The 14,390-nt window shown below is 36.9% G+C and overlaps 1 protein-coding gene across 3 annotated transcripts in view; it reads left to right on the top strand.

Annotated features, from left to right (window-relative positions):
• The window catches only part of LOC102221191 (nectin-4-like), a 28,141-nt gene extending 14,059 nt beyond the window's left edge, over positions 1 to 14,082 (top strand). For 2 of the 3 annotated variants that reach the window (XM_005796602.2, XM_023335549.1), the window contains exons 5-11: positions 2,534 to 2,651; positions 7,162 to 7,313; positions 8,970 to 9,123; positions 9,297 to 9,372; positions 9,604 to 9,663; positions 10,424 to 10,624; positions 11,469 to 14,082. In XM_005796602.2, coding sequence (XP_005796659.1) covers positions 2,534 to 2,651; positions 7,162 to 7,313; positions 8,970 to 9,123; positions 9,297 to 9,372; positions 9,604 to 9,663; positions 10,424 to 10,624; positions 11,469 to 11,765 — 1,058 coding nt within the window. In that variant the 3' untranslated portion in view covers positions 11,766 to 14,082. The remainder of the gene's footprint in view (positions 1 to 2,533; positions 2,652 to 7,161; positions 7,314 to 8,969; positions 9,124 to 9,296; positions 9,373 to 9,603; positions 9,664 to 10,423; positions 10,625 to 11,468) is intronic. The other variant, XM_023335550.1, reaches the window with a different exon arrangement.
• The last annotated feature ends 308 nt before the right edge of the window (positions 14,083 to 14,390 follow it).

Raw genomic sequence — 14,390 nt, forward strand, 5'->3', positions numbered from 1 at the left:
TGTGAAAATCTCTTCTGCTTGATTTATCAATACAGTGCAGAGCTGATCAGTTGATTTATTTTTTTTAAATTAATCGATTAATAATTGGATAAAAGTTGCTCAATAGGAGAAGTTAAAACCAGGCCGTTTGAGGAGTTTTGACCTTTGTATTCACATACAAAGGTCATGCATGTAATTTTTTTTTTGTACGGTTTTGGCTTAATTGTTACTTTCAATATATTGTTTTCTAGAAATTGGTATATTTAGAATCTGTAAGCTATTAATAAATTACTAAATTAATCACAATTAATCCTATTAATTGTTTCAAGCCTTATTCTTGTTAGACTTGAGATCGAGGTCCCATCTTTCTCTTGCAGGGTTGTGACCATCGCGTGCTTCAGTGTGTAGTTTTACCTGCTGTTGACTCTCAAAACAAAACTTTGTTGGCATTTAGATTAACTAGAGTTCACAGCCGGATTCCTAGAAGGAATTTTTTATTGCTATTAGCAGATATGCCCAAACTTTTTCTGTTGTTACAGCAAAGTGAGACGAAACAGGAAGATTTGTTCCACTTCTACTTTTTATAGGTCTATGTTTGAGTAAAACGAACATTGTTCCTTTATTCTCTGAAACTTCAAGCAAAGGTTTTGCATTTGTTTGCAGAAAATGAGAAATGGAAAAGATGCAGCTTTCAGACCTAAAATAATGCAACGAAAACGAGTTAATATTCACTTAGAAACATCAACGCTAATGTTTTAACTCAGGAAGAGTTCAGAAATCAATATTTGGTGGAATAACAATGAGGTTTTCAATGTGGTTCAGTGCAGTTTTCTAGAGCTGTAGTTCCTGAACTGAATCCTGTCTGTTGAGCCCTCAGGGATGATCAAGTCCTGAGCATCAACGGCTCACAGAGGCTTCAGCCTTCACACTGACTGCTTTAAAGTACTAATCTGGCTGCAACCGCTATCAAAGTGGGTGTTTTCTTCCTTTAGCGAAACCCTCGCAACCTAAGGGTGGAAAATCAGTCTTAAATAACTCAGCGCCTGTTCAAACTTTTCTCTGGGCTCTGAGCCAGCTTTGTTAAGATCTTCCTGTTCTGAAAAAGGTCACCCTCTGTCCTGGAATCGTATTTATTCAGCCTCGGTTGTCTTTCTGTGGAAGTGAAGTCTAAACGTTAGTCCATGATGACAGATCAGATCATGACCAGGGAAAATGTGGACATACTCTGACCTCTTCTCTTTTTTTTGTGTAGCCAGGCTAACTTTTTTACCATCTTTGTGTCATAGTAACTCTGGTTTTTGGATTGGATGCGATTGACGACTTTAAAGGTGTGGACTTGACTCATGAACTCGATGTCTTTGGAGTTTCCCACTCTGGTTCACCAGAAATTAGCATGAACTGGTAAAATATATAAAAACAAGCATCCAGTTTTCCTGGATTTCTATCTGAACAAAGATTTTCCAGACTGCATTGAAGATTGAATGAAATATCCTTAGTTTGAAGCAATCTAAGCAAAATTTGAGTAATCTTATTGTGATTTCCCTCCCCGATGCCTAAGATTTTATCTTCACTTGGGATTTAACAGCAATATTCTGTTCATAAACGACACAATATTGTAACTTTGCATGACTGAATGTTTAAAAATGTTGCAGAACAGATCTTCCCGTTTTCTCACTTTGTTGCAGCAGCAGGAAAAGCTTGGTCATAATAGGTAGTCATCATAAAAACTTCCTCCAAGGGATCTATTTTAAGAGTTAGCTGCAGGTAAAGCTGCACTGGTGGCTTAAGAAAGAAGGATGAGATGCAGTTCTCCAGTCTAATCGGAATCAGTAAATAGAAGGGAACTCAAATGAAGAGATGAAAATAAAATATTTGACTATGAAATGTAAAAACTGGTTGCAAATGATTATTTTTCTTATTTAAACCATTCTCTGATATAAAGTAGAAATTAAATATATAACAGAAAGACACACAAACAACAAGGATATCTTAGCGCTGTCAAACACTCCTCAGTGTGGCGCTGCTCTCTCTCTCCCCCCTTTACTCTCTGGTTCGCTGCAGCTAGCACAGCATGATGTGAATGCTAAGCTAACCAATAAACGGTTTTTCTGCAACGATAAGTTGTTTCTCTGTGATTAACACATCTAGCAGCAAGTACATGAGATTGATTGACAACACTAAGACCCGCCTCCTGGCTCTGATTGGTTGTTTTTGTGCATTTCTTTAGACGTCAATAGCAGCTCAGGGAGGAGGTGGAGTAGATCGATCTTTTCACAGATTATCGGTCTCATATTACGCTGTCTTGACATGGTGACAGTTTTAACAAATACTTAAAAAACAGATTTTTAAAAAATAAACGTTACACACTGCCCCTTTAAAAGTTCTCCCCTCCTAAAGGTTCACAAAATGTTGCTTCCCCCCCCTTACTTTTTCCTTACTTTTGTTTTCTTTTAATTGATTTTACTTCAACAACTGTCTCAGTTTCATTTCACTCACTTGCACAGAAGTTGTAGTTTAATTTTTTAAAACTGCAATGCTTGCTTCTTTGTTTCAGACCCCCCAGATCCCATCATCTCCAGTTCTCCCAGTAACTGGCAGGTTGGTTTGCAGAAAGCCGAGCTGGTGTGCGAAGGCAGAGGAAACCCAACACCCCAGAACATCATCTGGACTTGGTACCATCATCATATCACACAAACCTACATTTTACCTCTGCCAATTACATGTTAATTTAGCACACTGCAGTGCTAAATTGCTCTTTACGTGCTGCTGGAATGTGACTGAAAACAATTATATGTTACACACTGGTACAAAACAAAGCGGTTGCACTCAAGTTTAAAGTGGGATGACTATTTCTGCTTGATTCGTTGCGGAAATCAAAAGCCATGGTGTCGAGTTGCAAAAAATGAAGTGAGACTTTCTGGGGCAAGAGACGTTTTCACACGAGGGATGGAACCAGCGACGAGTGGAAGAGCAGGAGACGCAAACTAAGCACTTAATCACAGAGCGATGCTTTAAATATCACTCTAATGTCTGGTGAAAACACAGGGTCTGTGCTTTAATTAGAGACACCGTACCAGCCATTACATCTCTGCATGTGCACAGTCGAATGCAGGGTGGAAAATCTTTAAGCAGGAGACGATCTTTAGATATTAAAAAAGAATGACATAATCGGATTCAAACGTCCCAACTTGCCCATCAGTAATCAGATCTAAAAATATGATCAGTCTTCTTACATAACCAGGGCAGAGAAAGGTCTGCCAAACTCCACCTTTAAGATTTAATCCGATCTGTTTCAAGAAGAAAATATGCAGTTGTTTATGAGGAAGTTGGTCTAAAATGAGAGGATAATGTTAAAGTTCATGCAATATTGAACTTGCACATCCTGCTTTCTATTTAAAATGAGTACATTTATCCGAAAAGGTGCAGCTTAAAGTCGTATTAGGCATAAAGCTTACAATTCTATATTTTTAAACCTGTTGCTGAAGGAAAGATTGCAGCCTGTCAGCTTTTCTGACTCATCTTAGCTTCGATTTAGGTACAATTTTTGTGCATTACTCACTGCAGTAATTTTTATAGGTAAGTAACTAATTTTTTTTAATCTTAGGCTTCATTTTGTGGAGCAGATTTTACAAGCTTGAGAAACCTTATCTTTGGAAAAACCTATCGCACTTCAGAAATTAGAAAGTGAAAATTTTCCAGTTAAGATCTGAGTGATTTAAGATTTGACATTTGCAGATGTTGCAATGTTGTTTACAGAAGAATTGGGATTATATCCCACGTACGTTTCTCTACGTTGATGTTGTTTTTGTGTTTTTATCCTGCAACTTAAAGTTGAAAATTTTGACACTCATTAAACACACATTTTTCTAAATGATGGAGAAAATAATGTAACAAATCGATTTTGCTTTTAATTTCCTAAATACACAATATCCCTGTTTCAGGAGCATAAACTTGTTTATTTACAAATTTAAAAAAGTAATAAAAAAAAAGTGGAACTTACATTTGTAATTTTCTTAATTTGCTCAATTTAATATGAAACACATAAAAGCATATAAAACCTGGAAATATTTAAGACTTTTTAAGACTAAGAAATGAAATTTATGAATTCAATAATTTTGTAACCCTGCAGAAATCCTGATATTTCAACATAAACAAAGCATTTATAAATTAGCGTCTATATGCTGCTCCAACAGAGTTGGATAGCTAAAAATACTTACTCCACCTCCTCGCTACAACTCATCCCCTAAAACACACAAAGCTTTTAAATGTCCTTTACATATATTTGACTCAACACATACAGCTTCACTCCCTAATAAATTCATTTATTTCCTTCTTCTGATGATTTTTTTTCATGCTGTTCTGTTAGCTGAAGTGCTAAGCTAACGCTACTCTCTGTTTTCAGTTAACTGTGAGAACAAAATATACAAAAAAAGTTGTTCTCCTGCTTCATATACTTAACCATTTTCTTTTACATGCCAGTTAGTGAACATAAACAGACACAGAGCTGCAGCAGCCAACACAGTATTTCTTTCACTGAGAACTTTGTTAGGGTAAAACCCATTTACTTTGTTTCGCTACTTCAACAAAATTACTCACTGACCTCTGTGTCATCCAGCTAGCTTTCATCTACATGGTCATTCATCTCTCTGGTTACTGGAGTACTACATTTATCTAATCCTGCAGCTGACTAACTTAGGCTCTTTGTTTAGCAGATGCAGGAAGTCTATTTATGTCTCTACTCTTTCGTTTTGGAATGAGGAAAACGTTTGGTCTTTTTCTTTCTTTCACAATCCTTTGGATTCACAGAAATTTTCTCTAACTTATGGGTTAATGTTTTTTTTTTTTAATTGTGACATACAATCAGATGAGCTTCGTGACATCTGGACTAGAGCCAGTTTTGGTTCTGTAGCCAAAAAAATAATTAAATTACAAAATCAAACACAGAGAAAAGTGCCCAAGAATTTTATTTTAAAATGTCGCATGTGAGATGGCCCAATGTTGGGCCCAAAAGATGAACTATGAGTTCAGAATTGTAAAATATTTGAGTTTAAATATTAATATTAAATATTAAAACATGCATTCTTTACACAACATTCAAACTTTAGGGGCCCATAAGCCCTATTTAAAGCCCAGCCAAAGTTGCCACTGTAATGGTTTTTCTGAACAAAACTGCTTTGGGTTTCTTAAGAAATGCTTTAAGAACACAAAAATGGTTTGGGATTTTCACAAGACCTTCAAAAACATCTGTGAAGGCATCTAGTGTCAGACTGGTGGAGAAACCGGTGCATTCCAGAGAGACGTCACCCCACAGACCGTCAGGATCGAATGGTGTACATACGTCAAATGTACGCCATTTCCAAACTGGTCACACTGTAAAACCACAATTTTGATCTGTTTTTTGATTATAATTGTCTGTAAATTGATGAAACCAATTTTTAAAAGAACCTGAAAGATTCAGGTAGCTGCTACAGTCTCTTTTTTTCAATGGGAAAAATCTTTATAAAGATTGAAAAACCCTGCCTAATTTGTAAACTCAATAAAATAATGTTTATGGTTTATAACTGTTATTTTGTAAGCTGCAAGCACATAAATATGCTGTAATTTTACAAGATTTGCTGCACAGACTGCAGAAAGTAGACTGATATGTGTAAGGAGTTGACTTTATTGGCAGAATCAACTCTGGATATTCCTAAATTAATGATAACAAATAATAATTTGTTATTATATTAATTTATATACACACTAAATTCTGGTATCATAACTTTAAAGTGAAACCACTGCAAAGTAAAACAATATTTGGAAAATGTTTTGTCAAACTTGGTTGTCTGGCTTTGCATGTGTAGCACCACAGTTTCCTCTCTCCTTCTTTTTTTGTGTTGCTTCACATTTTTGCTCTTTACAAAAACACTTTAGTTACACCGATTCCAAAACTTTGACTGGAGTGTTTTTATTTTGTGTCTTTAAAACTCTAACTTTAATAAAAGTTATTAAGGCAGTAAAAAAAAAATGCTTAAAAAATGTGCATGTTGCACATGAGATTTCACATGTGCAAAACATCCATCTATTCATTTCCTACATCGGCTTAATCCTTGCAGGGGTCAATTAGTGATTTGTTTCTCCATCACACAGGTGGAGAATCATTCCTACACGTATAAGAGTTATTTAGAATGACAATTTACCCTAATACACAAGGCATAGAATTATGCAAGGAGAGCAAATCATAAAAAAACAAAACAAAATATGCAAGTATATAATATGTACATTTCACAAAAAGAGGCTACAGTCAAGTTTTAATCCAGTATCTCGTTGTTGCATGTTTAAGAACTGAGTTATTGAATGGCTTGTAGAAGCATGAAGTGACTTGTAACCCAGAAAGTGCAACAGCTTCACAGTTTCTGACCCTTACTGTGAATTGGCTGGTGTAAATGTTACGTGTCTTGCAGTAATGCTCCATTGACCACTTGGTTTCACTTGCGGCTGTGCACAATAAGAAACTCCTACCGCGGTAGTACTGATGTGGTGATAACTCGCTGTCAAAGATGAATTTTGTGAGTCCAGATGCCAGATTAGGATCTTTTTAACTGCTGACTGTAGAGTATTCATCAGATAAAATATTCCTGTGTGACTTTGTCATAAAAAGGTGGTCAGGGAAGCTAGGTGGGGCTCTGAGGTGCGAAACATGAGCCTGCTCCAGTTTTAGCGGGGGGGAAAGCAGTGGTTAAATAGCCACTGCAGCTCAGGGAAACCAACTCAGCAACCTGAACCGTCTCAGTGGACCTGATCAGAAACTGGCGCTCCATTATGTGACTGTGATGCCTCTTCAGCTGCACGTTATCCAGTCTGCATGCACCAACTGAGGCTGGTCTTTATTTAGTCTGTTTGGATGACTGGGCTGCAGGTTTTGGTTCAGGTGCATGTAAAACAATAGTTTAGGGGTGACCTGATGGTAATCTTTTGTGTTTATTTGGAATTATTTCTTCCGTGACATAAACCAACTATTGTTGCGTTTTAAGCTGTTACTCAACAAAGGCCTAAAACTGGAACGCATGTTTACCCTCTGCCTTCTTTTTCATTTTCCATTTGCTAAAGCGAGTCACACCTTTGTTGTTTTACGTCGTGACTCAAGCATTCTGTGTGGTTCAAATTGGCTTGACATTTTCTTATTATTATTGTTATCATCAGGAGAGGAGGAGCTTTGCCAGATGGGGTGTCTGTGGATGGAGAAAAGCTCGTTTTCGGACGGCCCGTCCAGTTGAATGACAGTGGGACTTATGAGTGCACGGTCAAGAACGCTGTGGGATCTGGAAAAACAGAGTTTACATTGGTTATATCAGGTAAGATCTGGGAATCTCTCCGCATTGCACCACATAAAAAGACAACAAAATTAGACAGTTTTCTCCTGCCGTAGACCTGTGAGTTTGCTGCCCCCTTGTGGTGAATCTATGGTATCTACAGATATAGTTGCATAAGATGTAAAGTATTAAATGTGTTTTTTCAACTTTACAGAAAAGTACATACAAGATTGCAATATATTCAGACAAAACTTTGCCAATACATCGGAAAGAATTAAAACAAGGTTTTCAATTCATTTGTCACAAATAAAAATCTGAAAAGTGTGGCATGTATTTGTATTCAAGGTTTTTTTTTTATTCTGATACCTGTTAATGAAATCAAGTGCAATCAATTGGCTTCAGAAATCTCCAAATTACTAAACTTTACTTTAAATTTTGTGTGAATTTTACTATTTGTTGAAGGTGTCTGAGGTTTACTAGAGAACATAAGTGAATAAAAATGATCATGAAATTAAGATAACACATCAGACAGGCCAGGAAGAAAATTTAGGAGAGGTACAAGGTTATATTCAGGTTATATGTCTGACCAAGCAAAATAAAAAAAGAAGGAAGTGTAACATGATCACTTAATATTTGGATTAGGTTTTTTTTTTTGGAGGATAAATGAACTGCAGTCACAGCAGAAAGTAGTTCATATTTTTAGCACTGTGAATGACTGAGCAGCTGAAGCATGATACCATTTGGTGTTACATAGCTAAAGCAGGTAAAACCCGCAAAATCAGCAGCTGCGCTTCCGTTACAAATGTGCACAAAACTTTGTCAGTATTTTAATAATATAAAAAAAATCAAACACACAATTTTGCAATTACAGTGTTTAATTTAAATAAGAAACACAATTAAAATCACATGTGAATGACTGTGTCCACATAAGACATTAAAAAAATCCAGCCCCATCATCCTCCTACCACTTCCTGTCGATTTCTTTTTCATGGTTTGCACCAGTAGCAACATCTGGTTGTTGGTCATCTGACTTGTGTGCAAAATAAAACCAATAAAAAAAAAACCAACTCATAAAATACTGCAAAATCCAAAATCTTTCTAGCAAAAAAGTTGAGGGAAAATGGCAGGAGGGGGAAAGATGGTTGGAGCTAAAAAAAAAACGTGGCAAAACCTGTCATGATCTAGTGGGTTAAAGGCTTTTGACAAACTTATAAGAAGTGAAGCATGTTAATCCAAGTCATTCAAGACCAACAAAACCATTTAAAACAGTAATGTTATTTAATGCCAAATGAATGTAATGTAATGAAACCAAATGAATGAGGAGACAGAATGTTATTCCAGTAAAAAAAAATATTATTTTAATTGATTATTCATAAACTACTCAAACATTTCAGGTTGGTTGTAGAGTTTAGGAATGGGGAAATAGTTATTTAACAGATTGAGAATAATTTCGTACCTTTTGGTACGAAATTATTTTTGTTAAAAATATGACACCGATTTGTCTTTAATATGTACAGTTTTTCAGAGAAACGTTAATCAGTAGCCTGTTTTAAATTTGAATTTATTGTTTGTCACTGTACACATGTACAATATTAAATCAGTTAAATGTATATATACTGTATATGTATATACACACACCAATAAAACTGGTGCAGGTGAGAGTTCAGGGTGCTAACTGCATTAACTTTCTCCTGACAGGGCCGCCGCTTCCGCCGCTGCCAAACCTGCTGCTGATTATCGTTAGCGCCGTGGCCGGCGCTTTGGTTCTGCTGCTGGTCATCGTGTTCCTGGTCGTCAAACGCCGCCATCTGAGAAAAACCAAAAAGCTGAAGATGGAGCTCCAGGAAACAAAGTGAGCTGTGCCAGGTTTTCTTTAACAGAGTGAGAAACTAAATGAGGCTTTCACTTAAAGCTCAAGCGATGATGACAGATTAGCTGTTTGGTTTAGAGTGCTTAACTTGTCACATTCTCAGACACGTTTTGTTCAATAAATCCTCTAAATAGGCTTGTTTTGTTTTTTTCTAGGGAGGAAATTAACAGTCTCTCGAGACAAGCCTCCTTCAGGAGACTGAACTCAGCCGGCTCAATTTCACGAATTCAGGTATAAAAAAACCACCTGATACCTCGGAGATCAGAGACAAACCTCAGGTTGGCACTCTGGCCCGGTTTGGGTGGAGCTGTGGAAGTCCGCAATTGCAGTTTGCTGCAGCTTCAAACAAATCAGACTGATGGAGTTCTGCTGTACATGAAACTCAGAGTGAATTACTTTATTTTTCTGCACTTATGTTCACTATTTTTTAAATATATTAAATATTCTCTCCATATTTTGCAGCCTGAAGATTATGCCTTACTCAGAGTAGACAGCCGCACTAAATACAGCGAAGTGTCTCTGGTGAGTTTGAAAAAGTTGTGATTGGATGAAAAGGAGGTAAATCGTTGCAGTAGCAGGATTCAAAAAGATGTTATATATTAGTTTCCAATAGACTAGTTACGTTTTAGAGCACGAAATGAGAATGAAAGGATTTGTAAATCACTTAACAATTGCACTTCACAGCAAATGCAAAGACAAGCACGCATAGATATTCCAAAAGGAGAAAGAAAAGAATCTAAAAATCTCTTTAAGATAGAGAAAAATCATAAAATTATTTTAAAAAAATGCTAATTCAAAAGTATAATTCCACTGGAAGATTTTTTTCACTTATAAAATGGGAAAATGTCTTGTTTTAAATGAAAACAAAATCTGCCATTGGAACTAGAACTTTTTAATCAATATTAAAGAATTATTGATGTAAAACAAACCCCTATATCGTGCTGAAAAGTTATTTGTAGATTAGTTTTATCTTAATTTACTTGTAGAAAGACATTTATGCTACAACGTAGACCAAAAATACTTGGTAAGATTCTGTGTTTTTGTAGTGCAACAGCAGCATGAATACAGTAAATCAACCTGAAACACAATAGTGGGAATATTTAAAGTAGATTTTAACCATTTGTAAATATGCGCTATATTTGTGTTGGTCTAATTTACAAAATTTTTATAAAATACATTAAAATTTGTGGCTTTAACATGACAAAATGCCAAGCTTACGACAAATGAATACTTCTCCAGGTTGCTGGATGTTTATTAAAACTTCCACCTCCCTGTTTTGCAGGAGCCCCCCCACTATCAGGGCAGCCAGTCCACTCTGGGTGGGAGGTGGGGGCCCACAGGAGAGGTACCACGGGATGAATACGGACGTCCCGTCGTCTGGACCGAGGACAGAGAGTGCCTGAGAGCCGCAGAGATGAACAGGGAGAAGGAGGAGCGCAGGAAACGGGTGGAGTCGTTTGTGAAGAACAGCAACATGTCGCTGGTATGCGTCAGCTGGTTAGGCGTGATGTAGTTTTGTTTGTAATGTGATGGTTGGTTTATGTTTTCAATTTGGTTTGATAGAGATGGAGGAGAAACACAGAAACAAACAAAAACTGGTAGTCAGCTTCTTTTTTTATTGCTGTTGAGGAAACTGAGACCACTTTTCTTTGTAGGAGAAATTAAATTGAACTACAGCGCAGTTTTCAAGTCTCTTTAGGTCAAACTTTCACTATGTAAGCGACAATGTGCTTTTGATTTTTTCTTTTTTGCGACGTTTTAAAAGCTTGCTGAATATTTGAGTGGCAATTCAATAGAAACATAGCTGTTTCTCATCTGTTTTTTCATTTCTTCATCTCTGGGCATGATGGTATTGCTTTTTGAGATCTTTAGCCTACTTCATGTTGCCCGACGGTGTCTATTTAAGTTTAATTACACTGGTCAGGCAGGAATCAGGCCTTGTGTGTGACTGCATCGGAAAATGTGGTGAATCACAGTTAATTAATTAACAATGAGAACAACTAAAAGCAGAAGAAACTAGAACTGCAAACAGGTTCCTCGCCCGATCCGGCAGGTCCCCTCACCAGTGCGCTGCGCCCTTCTGCGTTTCCCGTTGACCTTGGTGTCACTCTGCGCACGTCGACCGAGTCAGCAATTTTTCAGGACGGTTTTCGATCGTGTAGGATAGTCCTGAAAACAAATGTACTGTTGCACCCAATGTGAGCCAGAATCCTTTATTGATCTTCACAGATCAAGCTAAGCTGTGTCTTTTCATCACTTCCTTTAAGCAGAAGAAATAATAGAAGAAGTATTGGAGCAAATTTAACTTGTTTTGCCTTTTCCTTCAGGATTCAGGCCTTCCTTCCTCGCTGGTTCCCCTGAAGGTCCAGCAGGACGACAGTAACGGTCATAAAGAGCCTGACTTGTGTCACCTACAGGAAGACGACTCGTCCCCAGGCGACGACTCGGTCGTTGAATCCTCCACAACGGAGGAACACGAGGAAGACGAAGGAAGAAGACGGCATTATCTTCAGGGAACTCTCAGTAAAATGTTTTATGAAAGCAATGGGGTCCTCAGGCCCAGAGAGAATCCCAACGCCATTCTCCTGCCTTGCCAAAATTATTGCAACCCACAACTTATCTAAACCTCTGACTTTCTTCCATAATTGGAAATGAGAAAAGCCTGTCAGCATTTCTGCTCTGACAGAGACTTTTATTTTGAAAAAACAAAGTATTCAATTACTATGGACAGAACACCAACAAAGACAATTTTATTTGTTTTTTGACTTCTATTCTTACTTCATAATAACAGGAACCTTTTTAAACATTTTTGGGATCTTTTTGTGCCATTTGCTAAAAGAGGAGAACTTGCTCGACTCTGGAATCGTTGAATCTTGTAAGATCTACAGAGACTTCACTGACTGGAGACTTTTCCTCTAACTAAACATCAGGTCATCTGAATGAGGACTCTCACTGTCATCAAGAAATCTTACAAACTTCAAACTGGCTTTACATTACAAACTTGAACTGGATTATTCTACAGAGATAAAAGATTATTAAAACGGATTTATTATATGTTTACTGACACATTGTACTCTACACTCTGCATCAATAAACATGTTACAGTGCATGGTTTTCCCTAGAAGACCTGCTAATCCCGGTGGTAGGGGCACTAGAGCAGTCCATCAGAAGCCCGTCGTGTTTTGTGTTAAAAGAATTTGTAATTACAAACATTTTAAAGTCCTGAGTGGGCATCATAATTTTAAAATAATAGCATGAGGCCAACTGGTAGGTGTAGGAACGGCACAATTGGTGCGCACTGTTGTGGGAAAAAATATTATTTCCAAGCACTGTTCAGGTGAAATCACTCAATCAGGTTTAGTCATATACTATGCACAATACAGAGAGCTTGTAGGACAATCAGTAATGAAGCAGGTCTGGATGACCTTATTGTAATTTTTCCATCACAGAACCCTCTGGGGTCCAGTTCAATGCGCCAGCTATAAACCTAGCTTGATTTGTCTATGGTGTCAATGTAACTTGTACATAAAAACTGTATTTAAAATAAACAAACCACGCTTAGCCTGGTGGCGGCAAGTTAAGCCTGGTGGCCTGCCAGGCTTATAATACACCAGGGAAAACCTAGCAGTGTCTGAAATGTAATATTAGTTTGTATTTCTAATAAGAACTAATTTTGTCATCAGTGGTAGTTTATGTGAGCTAAATGGCTCTCTATCCAGGGCGTCATACCACCAATGGGCAGCACCGACACTCCAGAGAGAGTAAAGAAACAGTTATGTCAGTTTTACCTCCAACAAGTTTTCTATTGGTTATTTTCATGTTTAGTAAATGGGAACTGGGCTCCTTCCTATGTTTTACACAATGAAGGCACTGCAGTCAAAATGGCCGTGCACAAGAAGTGGTTGATTAAATGGCTTAAAGTTAAAGAGTTTATTAAATTATTCATCAAAGAAGCTGGAATATTTAATTTGCTCTGATCTAGAATCTGAACTGTGTTAGTGGCCAAACTTGAGCTGGGTTATTCTTTGCAGATTAAAGATTTGCTAAAACACCATTTTAGGTTTATTATTTAGTTCCTCTATGTGAAAATGCCGAAAAATTTGGGATTTCTTATACTTTACATAAGTAAAATGATTTTTCGCCACTCATTGACTGGTTGAATGTGTCCTACCAGGGCCCACCAAGCTGAAAATCAATAAGAACTTAAAAACTATTACATTTAGCTAGGGTTAAATCTATTATTTACTTAAATCTTTGAAAATAATACTAATAATCGGTGGAATTAATGTAAAAACATTTAATAAAGTAATTTTAACAGCAGTTGGAGTAATTATTGCTTTTCTGTTTCAAACTAAAACAGAGACAATGTTTTACGTTTTTGAGTAAATACTCAGATATGATAATCTCATGCTGGACCAAACCTATAGAGGAGTTTACTATATTTAGTCTTACATAAACTATGTTTTTCAATAAATCTTTTGCTAGATTTATATGTTGTTTATTGTTTTTCTACGGGTCAGACGGGTTTTGCAGCTCGACAAATTTTACTCATTAAAATGGCTCTCTTGATGCATTTTCCCCTGCAGAATAAAAGCAGTGTTACTCACTTTACTATCTATGGCCATATTGTTATGGCTCATAGGTGTGGCTACATGTGAAACATCAACAGCTGCCTGCAGGAACTAATGCATAAAGGGAGGAACTGTGATAAAAATGGACACATTGGAAGAAAAATGGCTAAAATATGTATTTTATTAGACAAAACTGGACTGTAAATTATCACTGATGAGCAGTTGGATGAACTGGACATTTTATTTTGTATGAAGAAACTCTGTTGAACATATTGAATATTGTTTGTGTATGTGTTCTATTGTAAGGAAGTCAAATGTAAATAACTGAGATTTTATTATTAAAATTACAGCGTATGGGATTTTAAAAGCAGTCATCGAGAGGCTGTTGAGGTTTATTGTGGTTCTGACTTTCATGTATTAATGTTTTCTTTTTCCAGTGATGGGAAAATGAAGCTGTTGGTATAAAGGGACGATGAGAAACATGAAGATACACCCAGGAGGCAAAAGTTATTGTTTCGCCCAGGAGATTATATGCTTGGCTGCGGGTTGGGCTGGGAATAAATCAGGAATAAAGCAGTGAAGGTGAACCAGAACAGCTGTTTAGCTGGGTGTAAAAAGATAAATAGATGAGTTTCTAAATTCCAAGCCCATTACCTTTACAGTAATGGGCTTGGCTTA

This window comes from Xiphophorus maculatus, chromosome 6, assembly GCF_002775205.1.
Source record: "Xiphophorus maculatus strain JP 163 A chromosome 6, X_maculatus-5.0-male, whole genome shotgun sequence".
NCBI lineage: Eukaryota > Metazoa > Chordata > Actinopteri > Cyprinodontiformes > Poeciliidae > Xiphophorus > Xiphophorus maculatus.